The sequence below is a fragment of the Barbus barbus genome (assembly GCF_936440315.1).
Source record: "Barbus barbus genome assembly, chromosome: 32".
Classification (NCBI taxonomy): Eukaryota; Metazoa; Chordata; class Actinopteri; order Cypriniformes; family Cyprinidae; genus Barbus; species Barbus barbus.
Window position 1 is genome coordinate 7,488,363 of NC_136760.1, and position 13,117 is coordinate 7,501,479.

The 13,117-nt window shown below is 35.3% G+C and overlaps 1 protein-coding gene across 1 annotated transcript; it reads right to left on the bottom strand.

Annotated features, from left to right (window-relative positions):
* Window positions 1–7,966: 7,966 nt before the first annotated feature.
* LOC306851913 (transmembrane protein 130-like) lies at window positions 7,967–12,736 on the bottom strand. The gene is made up of 8 exons (XM_079388417.1): window positions 12,650–12,736; window positions 12,456–12,535; window positions 12,213–12,384; window positions 11,979–12,121; window positions 11,810–11,894; window positions 11,463–11,665; window positions 10,185–10,297; window positions 7,967–8,149 (listed from the first exon to the last, which is right to left on the bottom strand). The coding sequence occupies exons 1-8, from the start codon at window positions 12,655–12,657 to the stop codon at window positions 8,012–8,014; spliced, it is 942 nt and encodes a 313-aa protein (XP_079244543.1). The 5' UTR covers window positions 12,658–12,736; the 3' UTR covers window positions 7,967–8,011.
* Between the last annotated feature and the right edge of the window lie 381 nt (window positions 12,737–13,117).

Here is a 13,117-nt window from a genome sequence, read left to right on the forward strand (position 1 = left end):
ATTATGTTGCAAGGTGTGTGTAACGAGGAGTCAGTGGGGTTAGGATCCATGTGCAGCTTTATTTGAACAGAGTGCAAAGCAGACAAGCAAGGTTCAATCACGGGCTTCAAACACAACGTAGGCAATACAGAATCAGAGTCAGAGTTCAGGCGATAGATCAGGGCAGGTGGCAAACAATCAGAATAATCCAGTAACAAGGCAGGTAGAGTCACAATGGGCAGGCGGCAGAGAACCAAAGTCCAATAAACAGTCCAGGTCATACACGGGAAAACCGCTCGGAAATGTTTGCATGGCAGAACAAGACTTCGCAATGAGAGAATGGCGAGAACAGCTTAAATAGGCCAGGGCTAATGGGTGACACCTGTGCCTGCAATCAGTCACAGGTAGGGTGTGTGTGTGTGTGTGTGTGTGTGTGTGTGTCAATATTCTGGTGAAGGCGCCCTCTGGTGGTGAGCGGAGGGAGCCACAGAGGCTGAGTTCGTGACAGAGTGTTTCTTGAAATATATTATCATATTTTTATACCCTGTTTTTAAAAATGAAGCATTTTTCAGATATGTAATCTAGAGTTATTTTGTTTGTTATGGAATGTCAGGAGACCCATATGTTGATTAAAAGGGTCATTCTTCATTTGTGGTGGCAAGTGGTGGCAATGGTAACTATTGCACTGTACAATGGAATCTTCAATGTAACAGAAACTCTTTCAAATGTCAAACATAACTGAACATTAAACATTAATAGGTGTTTCCCTTCACTCAAAAACACATAAAATAGCATTTAATTTCAAAATTCACTCTCCATCCAGCTATATGCAAAGCATGCTGGGAACTAACAATCACCTCTAAAATAAAACTGCAAAATTGAGCTAATTCTCTTAAAATAAACAGGTAGCCTTCTTTCCTTTTTTTTTTGTTTAATCAGTTCCTCAATTCAAGCCTCAAAACTGCTGAAGATTCCTTTAAAAAAAAATGAGGAAAACACATCTCTTGGTTTTATTAGTAAAAAGTCCTCAATATTTTCTACACAACACTGAATCACAATTTCTTTAATGAAATATACACACTATTTTTAAGTATCACCTTAATTTTTTAAATGAAAATTACAAGACCCATGATTCATTTTTTACAGTGTAGTGTCCCCCAAATTCATGTCTGTGGTGTTACATCAATGGACGTCGTCCCTTTAAGAAACGGGGGAGATCTATTTGGACTACTTCCTGTGTGTAAAGGTCATTGCAGGTGCTGGTTGATCTGAGGGGTGCATGGTGAGTACATTCTTTCTTAATAATTTTCTTAAAGTTAGCTAAATTCCTGACAATTTCATGTGTCGCACTTCATTGGTGTCTGTGGTGTTATGTTGATAACTTGCAGATTTTACAAATTTTAATCAAAATTTTGATACATACTTATTCATATCTCCAAAATATCCCCTGATCTTTAAATCATCATGATGGCAGCCTCCATTTTAGAAAAGTCTGGATTTAGGCTAATTTGTCTGTGGTGTTACTGCCTATCCTGGTAACACCACAGACTCTATAGTAACTCCACAGACAACATACAACCAGAAATGTTGTATTTTTAATAAAACACATAGGACAGCCATAATCATATAATTGTATCTCTCTTGTCAGGTATGGCAAGATTAACTGCTGCACAGAGAGTCACAACAGGGCACCTTGACTCCACCAGACACACCATTAAGTTTAGATAGTCCAAGGAGGATACCCAGCACATCCAGGTTAGGTTTTAGGACGAATAAAAAGGGATTGTTACTGTAAATCATATTTTGTATGTAAATAATTCAAATTATACTTAACCATTTGTAAGTGATGGCTTGTGGCTTAATCGTATTTTGATGTATTTCAGGCCAAAAATCCATGGAAAAAAGAAAATGCACAGAGAGAGAAGGCAATGTTACCGACAACTGAAAAAACTGCAACATAAACTTGAAATGGAGAAAAAAAAGCTGCAAAGTACAAAACAAAATGTGCCCGTCTAAAGAAGAAAATGCTAAAAAAGAATCCTCAGAGCCCCACAACCAAAACAATAAACATTCTTAAGGGAAGCAATGCCTCATCACTGGTCAAAAAAACCCTTAGGTTTCACTTCTCTCTTTTAAGTGAAATAAAGGCAAGATATTCTTCAGCAAAAAAAGAGAGGGTCAAACAAATTTTTGTTCAGCATTTTTTTTATGTTTTGTGTTAAATAAGTTTGTGGATGCATGATTTATTCACTGAAGATGTTCTGATTTTTTTTTTTTTTTTTTTTTGTTTTGTTAAGTCTGTGGACAGTTTTTTTATTATTATTCTCTATTGAAACATATCACACATTGTGATTGCAGCACAATCCATTGTGCAGACATTTTTTTGAGAGAGTGAAACACTCACTGTGAGAAACAGTGTTTATGTAGTGTTTTAATAATATTTTTTTTATTCAGTTTTTCTCTAAATGTTCTTTTATCAGAGAAGATCTTGTAATCCTACTCATGATGAATTTCAGTATTTTGCTCAATAAACTTGAAATTGTTAAACCGTTTATGCAATATTACGTCTGTGGTGTTACTTCAAAAAATATCTGAAATTTCTTTCCTTCAGAGCCATTTGATCATATAATTTAATGTTTTTAGACTGTAAAGTGGTTGTAATATTTTAGAATAAAGACTATAAAAGTAGCACAGACCATTTTTCCTGCCCTTTTTTATGTATATACACATTTAAAAAAAAACGAAACAATTCTTCTTTGGCAAAAATAGGGGCCAAGATGAACAATTAAGCATTTCTTTTGAAAAAATTAATTTAAATGATCAATGCAACTGAGTCCTTACAGTAATTTTTGTATTTATTAATTATTACCTAAAGTTGCATATCCCTGCTCATTTTAGAACAAACCAAAATTTTACTTCAAATATTGGTAACACCATAGACATAAGTGGTTGTTTCACCAGTTTTTGATTCAAATTATTTAAAAATCTAAATGTTATTAAGCTTCAGTTTTAATTGATATATAATATTAAACTAATTTTAAATGCATAGCATTACATTTTATTAAAAGAAAACAAACAAACATTTTTTAAATTTCTGCCTCTCATTTGCCACCCCAATTGAAGAATGACCCAAAAGCCTTTTTTGTTTACCGTGCCAATTATCCAGGGATTGCTTACCTGTGATTGCCAATAAAAAATAAAATTTGCTTAGAAGTTACTCTGTCTCCATTTTTTCCACTGTTATATTTTCTTTTGTGGTTTCTTAGCACCAATAAATAAATTAACAAAAAAAAAAAAAAAAATGGAATAGAAAGCAATTTTCTTTACAGCAGATACTGTTGTTGACCTTGCTTGTTTGCGGCAGTGGTGATTTTCTCTCTAAATCTACCAAAATATACTGCACTGCTTAAAGTACTGTAATGAAGTAGAAGTGTTTTCTGAATGTCACCTCTGCAGGTATAAATGTGGTTGAGGTCAAATGGAGGGAGAGCATGTAATCACACTGCTCTGACGGACAGATGGCTCTGAGGGCATTAGCCCGTCTTAAGGGGATGAGATCAGTCCCAAGCCAAAGCTCGTGTCACAGAGGGACATTTCCCAAGACTGGACAAACAAACTATTTAAAAAAAAGAAAATTACCTTTAGAGAGGTGGAAATGATGATAAAAAGCTGATCACAGCTTGTGATGGCACATGCAGTATTTTAGTTTGGAAAGTTGAGAAGGTCTTTAGGGTTCTAGAAAGAAAACACCTACAGGGGGAGAAAACCTCCAGCTTCATCACAGCTCACATCCTTGAGATGATTAACACTTGAAAGAATTTTTGTTTACTCATGCTCTGCCAAATGCATTTAGTCACACATCAACATTATGAGCTTTAAAGTGAAGTAGATATTGAATTGAATTACTGAATGATGTGTGAATTACATACAGCAGAGTTAATCTGGATGAGGAAGCTTATGCTTATTAATAATCCTTAAAGATAATGCTTATTAATATTTAGTAAAGTAGATGTTCAGGTATGGGGTAGAATTAAGGGATCTTATAATAAGTGCTTAATATGTGCTTTATAAGTACTAAAAAACAGCCAATATCCTATTAATAGTCCCTAAACTAAAGTGTTTTTTGTTTTGTAAACCAAAAAGTTTGCAGTTGATCTCAAAGGAGTCTAATGCAATTATAAAGTATAAACAATACAAATATTTATAGTAGAGTTCAAATGTTTGCGGTCAGTGAGTTTTTTTTATTATTTTTTTTTAAGAATTTAATAGTTTTATTGAGATGAATGCATTAGAAGGATTAAATGTATTAAATTAAAATTGATCAAAAGCACAACATTCAAGACATTTGTAATGTTTCAAAAGATTTATACAGTATTTCAAATAAATGTTCTTTTTAATATTTCTAATCATCAAAGAATCTGTGTGTGTGCGCGCGCATTTAATAATTCTCTTCTGCTCACCAAGCCTGCATTTATTTGACATAAAATACACCAAAAGCAGTAATATTGTGAAATATTTTAACTATTTAAAATAACTGCTTTCTATTTGAATATATTTTAAAATGTAATTTATTCATGTTTCAAAGCTGATTTTTTTTAAATCATTACATGATTACATGATTTAAATCACACATGATCCTTCAGAAAGCATTCTAATATTTTGATTTGCTGCTCAAAAAACATTTATTATTATTATGTTGAAAACAGCTGAGCAGAATTTGTTCAAGTTTCTTTGATGAATAGAAAGTTCAGAAGAACATTGATCTGAAATAGAAATATTAACATTATGTCTTTATCATCACTTTTGATAAATTTAATGCATCCCTGCTAAATAAAAGTATTAATTTCCATAATTTATTTCCCAAAAAATACTGACTCCAAGCTTTTGAATGGTATAGTATATGTAAGGAATAATTGACGACGGGCCGTTGAATTATTAGAAAAATAATGCACACCGGAGGTGGTGATGCGGCCACGACGCGAAGCGGAGTGGCCGTTACACCTCGGGTGTGCATTATTTTTCTAATAATTCAACGGTCCGGAGTCAATTATTCCGCTTATACTACGGTTGCCACACCTCAAGACATCGATCAGATTATATATTTCAAGGGATTCGTCCGGTTTTTCTACTTAAATCGCTATTGTGAGTAGGATTATTTCTTCCGCATCTCATCCAACGACTCTTTTGCTAGTTCCAAAACGTCATTTTAAAGCTGGCAATGGAGGCTTGAGCCGTTGATAGCAGACTAATGCAGTTAATAATGAAGTTATTAGAAAGAGAGCGAGAGAGACAGAGACACAGAGAAAGAGAAACAGAGAGAGAGAGAGAGAGAGAGAGAGAGCTTGTATGAATTAGGCTACCTCTGTGTGTCCCTCAACAGTGTTCTGAAGCACCGTCTCTAAACTGTAAGTCTGCTTTAAGATGCAGCGCTGTTATTACCTCGCTAGTGAGAAATGTCATGTGTAGCCTTTAAGTTGCTACACTAGGCTAACTGATAAAATCGTCAGGGCAGCGCTGACAACGATGCGAAGTTATATGGAACTGAAATGCGGTCAAGAAAGCTGCCTGGAACTACGTTCGCCGTGCGTTTCCCTGAAAATAATTGCACACCTCAGAACGTTCGTCAGCCAATCAGATTCAAGCATTCAACGGCCCCGTAGTATAAAATGTTACAAAAGCTTTTTATTTCAGATAAATGCTGATCTTTGGATCTTTCTATTCATCAAAGAATCCGGAAAAAAAATTACTCGACTGTTTAAAATATTGATGATAATAATAATAATAATAATAATAATAATAATAATAATAATAAATGTCTCTTGAACAGCAAATCAGCATATTAGAATGATCTCTGAAGGATCATGTGACACTGAACACTACTGTAACCCCCTTAAATTTCACCTTTAATGGTTCAATCATATCCTAACTTCTTTCTCCACTCCCTTTAGCTGTATGTCAGTAATAATCTCTTGGTGCAACTCTATGATTTGCCACTAGAGGGCGGTTAGCGCTGTGGCATACATTTTGAATCAATTGAGTCTAGTTCAGACGAAGAAGCCTGCTGGAAATGCACAATGTTCGCATGTGGTCTTAGAAAATTAAGCAATTTTGTTATGTTTCTCCATTTTAATGTGTGACTTCTTTCTCTAAGAGTGTTAATTATAGCACAAGTTCAACTTCATCCTGTCGAAACCAGTCTTTTGATTACTACTTTTCCTTTTGTGAGAACTCTGGTGAGTTTTGCTTGCTATGAATTACTAGACGTTCATCTTTCTTTACATGTGTTATATAAAAAAAAAACAACCAGAGTTATATATGATCTTAAGAATGTATTTTTTGTATGTTTAAAGAGGGTTTGTACTGAGTTAATTAAGTGGTGTATGACGCTTGTTAATCCGTTTTGGTTCACAAGTATGTAAATGTCAACGAGTGAAAATAAATATGTTATACAGAGAGATGTAGCATTTCTAAGTAATCATAAGCTTGGTTACGTTTACAAATGTTGTCACGAGCACGAGTAACGTGCTTACGGACATTTTTGTGCAACTGATAGAAAATATCTTTGTTGAAGTTGATGGAATTCAGAGATGTTTAATGTGACTGCATTGTTTTGTGCAGATTGGTTTCTTTGACGCTGATTCTGCTTGAGTGAGCCAGAGCCGTGATTCTGCGCGGATCCGCTGAAGTTTACAGCTAAGCTGAGATCTCCTACACACATACACACTACCCGGGTAGTAAATAACATAAAAAAGCCTTTACACACATTGACATTCGAGGATTTCCCTTACATACAAAGGAGTCGAAGGATTAGAGCATCAATAAAGTTGTATCCAAGATGGCCGACTTCTAAATGGCCACCATGGTCACCACCCATCTTGAGGAGTTTGCCCCCTCACATATACTAATGTGCCACAAACAGGACTTTAATATCACCAACCATTCCCATGTTATTACAGTGTATCCATATAAATGGCCCACCCTGTGTGTGTGTGTATATATATATATTATAAGCAATCAGATTGGCATCACAGGAATAAATGACATTTTAAAATAACAAACAAAAAAAATGCAATTTTTTTTTTACACAATATCACTGTAATGTATTTTGATCAAATAAATACAGCTTTGGTGAACAACAGAGAACATTAAAGAAATCTTTCTTACCACCAACTTTTGAACGGTGTCTTAAGTTATTACATGTTTTACTAATTGGATGACTGTTTCCTTATGGAAAAAAAAAACATGGAAATAAATCTTTGCTAAACTTTTCTAAAGAAACAAATTCAAGTCCTTTCACATACATATGACTCCTGCTACACTTCCAAGGGGAAGAATATGCCTCAGCCACTTTTGAGCTGAAGGGCACAGTTATCATTAGACGTATGATGCATTGCTCATCTGTAGCCTTTAACCTAGAGAGGTATTTTGCAGTCCCTTGTGGAGCTGTAATTCTTGTCTTCCTGGTATCTCACAGTGCAGATGGCAAATGTAATTGATCATCACAGCAGGAAAATACAGGTCAGACTCATTCATTCCAGGAGAAAGAGCTCTGGGTCTTAGACAAGGAAGCTCTCACTCATAATCACTCGCAAAGAAATATGATCGTTCTGCATAGCAGTGCTTTTGTACATTTGGGTCAGGTTTAAAATTGTAACAATAGTCCAAGGCACGCTTGTTGAACGGCATGCAGTCGCTCTAACCTAATGTACTTTAATACTTTTAAAGATTCATAACCAGTGTCAGCATCCATTAGGATCTCAAGGAGTTTTGCATTAACAAATGGAACCTTCATGAAGTAAACCTTGAAACCCACTCAAGTACAAACAAAAAGAGCAGAGAAAGCATTAGTGAATTCACATTGAAGGAGAAGAGTGAATCAGATGAGCAAAAAGCTTTCAGTGCTCTTGTGCTGTGTAGATTCAAAGGGTGTTGAGTCAGGACCTGCCTTTTTCTTAATTGTAAATAAATAGACAACGTGACAAGAATTCAATGAAAGATTGATTTTAATGAATACTTCAAGTGTGATCTAGAATCAGGGTTGGGTGCTGTAGGAAGTCTCTGGCTGATGAAGAAGTGGCTGGGCTTCATTTGTTTTATCCTGTAAGGTGACAGATGCATCTTTGGCACGCAGCTCGATTTCTGTGAAGGAGAGATAATTCATATCTGCCATCTGTAGACACAAAAAGAGAAAACGGACATTTATTATAATTGCCAATGACACCTAAATACATATTATCTTATATCAGATTATATATGATCTGATACAATAATCTTAAAATTACACTTCAAACTGTCACTACTGTTTTAAGAGAGATGTGCTGACCTTTATTGGAAAACTAGTACATGTGAATAAATTGAGGACAAAATATGATTCTTATGAAAATTAGTTTTTATGAAAAGTGCAAATTTGATTTTTCCAGGAGGATGGCTAGTTGCATAAACAGCCACTATGTTGAAGTTCATCCAAAAATGAAAATTGTGACTTTCACGATGTTCGTGAGTTTTTTTTTTTTTTTTTTTATCATAACAGATTTGGAGAAATTTAGCAGCACATTACAGTGAATGGGTGCCATCATGGGTGCTTGCAAACAGCTGATAAAGGCATCAGTAGTAATCCACACGAATCCAGTCCATCAATAAATGTCTCGTGAAGTGAAAAGCTGCATCTTTTTAATAAACAAATCTATAACTTTAAGATGTTTAAAAAGTCCTCTATTCATAACACTGCTCTCATCTGAGTCAGAAGAGATCAGCACCATCTTGAAGATCATGATTTGCAAATCAAGCACTGTTTATAAGTAAAAAGAGTTCAATACAAATATATCCAAATATGTTGATGGATTTTGATGTGAGAGGACAACAGAGATTAAAGGATTCTTTCACTGCGGGAAACATTATCATGGATTATGGACTTGTTCTTTGTTCAAAAACAATGGTTTAAATTTAAAGTATCTTAATCATTTGTTTCTTATAGCATTTCACATCACAAGATGTCAAATGGAATCCTGCTGTGGGTTGTGTTTTCATGTGGATTATTGTGTGAATTCTCATTCAGATGGCACCCTTTCACTACAGTGGATCCATTGTTGAGAAAGTCATATGATGCTAAATTGCTCTAAATCTGCTCTGATCTTTTCCCAATCTTTGATGGCCTGAGGGTGAGTAAACATTCATCAAATTTTGGGGTAAACTATTCCTTTAAGACTGACTAGTCTGGCCAACTAGCAATTGATCAAGTAGTAATCTATCTTGATATTCTGTTAAATTTAACATTTCATCACTTATTTCGACAAATTAGGATAAGGTAATTAAAAAAGACACCTTAGCACCCAATCTGGGTTCCTAGCAACCGCATAGCAATGCCCTAGCAACCACCCAGAGTACCTTAGCAACCCCATAGCAACACCCTAGCAATCACCCAGTGTACCCTAGCAACTGTAGAGCAACACCCTAGCAACCACCCCAGGTACCTTAGCAACTGCATATCAAGACCCTAGCAACCACCATAAATACCCTAGAAACCACCCCAAATACCCTAGCAATCACATAGCAACATCCTAGCAACCACATAGAAACACAAGAGTCTATTAATCTACATCTAACATTTCAAATCTAATATTTCTATCTTATCTGATAGATTGTATTGTCTTCAAGCCTTTAAAACTTTAAAACTACTTTAAACTTCAAATTAGTTAAAACTGAAAACCTTCAAACTTCAAGCTTTTAAAACTACTTCAAACTTTCTGGCTAGGCATTTTCGAGCCAACTTAAAGTTTGTCTACAAACTTTACTCATCTAGTCTATCTTGACAGTCTGTTAAATTTAACATTCGATTAAAAATCGACTTTAAGATCATCCTAGCAGACTGAAAGGGTTTCATAATTGCATAACCTTTAGAAATATTGCAATAAAGTATTTAATTCATACATTAATTTCAAGAGAATATTTATACAACTTCACAACCACAAAAGAAAGAAAGAAACATTGGCTCATTACTTGAATGACCATTTTTGAGAATACAGATGAACAAAAATAATTCCCTAACAAAGGCAGTTTCATTAAATACTTTCTGGTTTATGTCAACCTCTAGTGGACAAACCTGAATGTTACACTTAATTAAAAGCATTTCTACAAAATGCTTAAATACATAAGCACATTCACATTATTGTATGTTCTTGTTCTCTTTTCTGATCTGAATCACTCACCAGAGCCTTAGATATGAGGGATTGCTGCCGCGGACGACACACTGACACAGAGATGAATATGAGAGTAGCAAATATCACTGCAGCACAGGGCAAAATGAAGATGAGACTCACAGCTAGAGGGAAAAGCATATATACATGTGAGAGTGAATGTATAACACAAGCAAACAAAGATTAGTAGGAAATGGCACTGCATAACTAAGTCACAGCCTAATATTTGATGTGATATTTCTTTTGCTGTACATAGGCAGGAAAACTTGAGCTTTTACAGGGCACACATTTAACCAGTTTTCCAAATTATTGGAAGTAATTTTGCAATGTGATGTATCACTTATCTTTATGGCAACACACATTTGGAGTAATTTCTTTTGCTCAGAGTTTAAAGGGTATTGCACAATAAATGACTCTTTTCATCACTACCAGTACACATTACATTTCCAAGCAACACGCTGTGGCATTGTTTAGTTCCTGTATAAATCAGTATTTTGAACGAATCTGTTGAATAATGATTCAATGAGTCACTCACTAAGACAGTCACTTGTCGCCACCCACGGGCTTAACGATAAGAGACACTAAAGAAAAACACATAAAACTAATACAGACTAAACTGCGCAAACACTGGAAAGCCGAGTGCAAACAGTGAAAAGACCCAGTGCTGTTGGACTGTCTCCACACTTCTGGAATGCTGCTTGACCAATCAAATGTGAGTGTTCAATCAATGTTGTATATGTTGTTATAAATTTTTTTTAGAATTACCTAATTAATACTTCACACTGCTTTTGCAACCTGTGAGAAGCCATAATGTTTCTTGACAATCTGGAAGTCAAAATGGCATACTGTTGGGTAATTCAGACTTCTTCATGCTGAGGCTGAGTGAATCATGAATAAACAATCGGTGACCTAAAGCAGACAAGTGATGCTGTTTAGCTCCAAATGTGGTCAGGCACAATATCCTGACGCAAACGGGGATTTTTAACGGTCATGTTCATTCACATGGATAATCTTTCCATGCGTCACTACATATGTCCCCATACACGTCCACATTCACTTATCACTTTCATTGAATGCAAAGGAAATTATGCTAAATATCACATTTTGCATTCCACAAAAGAAAATTCATACATGACATAATTTTCATTTTTTGTGCCATTATAGGTTCCATTTCAACATGAGAAATATGATACTTTATAGGCTAAACAAGGAATACAGGAAACATTTCAAAGTTACTCTTCCAGTGGAATGAAGAAAGATAAATTCTTTGAGATAAAGTATTATACTTACGGCTAATCTGCACATAGATGTTGTAGGATGTCTGGAGTTTGCTGATATTGTTTCTCACACTCAGGTCTAAGCAATGCGTTCCTACTGATCTGAAGGTGTAGTTCAGATTGAATATGTTCCCGTAGAGCCTGACTATATTGCAGGAGGTTGGACTGGGTGTGTGGCATTCAGACAAAACTCTCCAGCACAGACAAACCGGTGGACTTATCACATACAATAGAAAAAATAATAAAAAGTCAAGTCTGTTGACTTTTTTCAGGATGATGGTGAATAAAAGAGTATATAAAAAAATAATAGACCTCCAAAGTCCCAAATATATATTTTTTAATTTCTTGAAATGCATTTACCTTCCTTCAACGTGAAAAGATAGACTGCTGCTCTGGTCGACGTGATAAATTAAAGGTCCTCTCAATTCAACGCTCTTTATGGCATCTACAAAACAAAATAATTGTTGACATGTTAATACCACTGATACTATAAAGAGTCAGTTAAGAGAGATAATGATTCTGCACCCACCTAACACAGTCAGATCTACAGAGTACAGCCCAGTCATTCTGGAATGTAGGGGTGTATTGGCTTCAATGCTCAGTTGAAATGTATAGTTCCCTGATGAAGTGTAGTGACATTTCACAAAAGGCTCTGGGCCTTTACGCACGTCCCTAAAAAAACAATGTCAACTGTAAAGAAAACCATTTTAAAGATAAACATTTAGTTTATTGAAATTGATGTATTTATTCACATAACAATCACCCATTGCCTAAGTCCCATGTATATGTGAAAGTGGCAGAGCGAAGGGTATGTCTCGAGTCAAAGTGATCAAATGAAACCACGGTGGGTATGTAAGATGCCAACTTCCCACTATCCCGCAAGTATGTTGAATTCCCTTCCATTTGACGGAAAATAATCCTTCCTTTGACATTTCCTATAGTGAAATAGACACAATGTAACCACCAAGTAACCAACCAAGTCGAAAGACAAAAGAGGACAGTTTACCAGATAACTGATGGGATAACTCGTCAGGTATCCCAAAAGCAAGAGAGGAAATCAGTGAGAGAACGAGAACACTCCAGATCCTGATGGAAATGAAAATCAATAAATATTCAACACGGATATAAAAACGGAAGAGTAAACGATTAGTTATAATAGAAAAACATATGTTTATATCTGTTAATTAGAACTATACACACCCGTTCATGTGGACTCGTCAGAAGTGATTTCTAAATGTGTACAGACGACAGCTTGTGACTTGAGTCGAGCCTTTTATGTCTTTCACTGTTTTGTAAAGGCTTGAAATCATATCCACGTGTTGAATCCTTACGCTCATCTGAATAAAGATGTTTGCTGTGATGCCGAAGAAAACATAATTCATGCAGAAACATAACTAATTCACAACCTCATTCCTCGACAGACTTCTGGATAGATTTTAGAGGATGCAAAAGTCTCTACATATTATTCCAAAGCTTTTAAAATACGTGGACTAGTGCTAGTAGTCACACTTTTTGCTAACTCTAACTATAATACAAAACAAACGGTCACAAAGTGGCGCTGATGTAAAGAGTGAAATGTTTATCAGCTGAATAACTTCATGATTTTGATATTAATCTTCGATATATCTCACTATCATGCTTGTTAGGGTACCAGTTTCAGTCCATAAA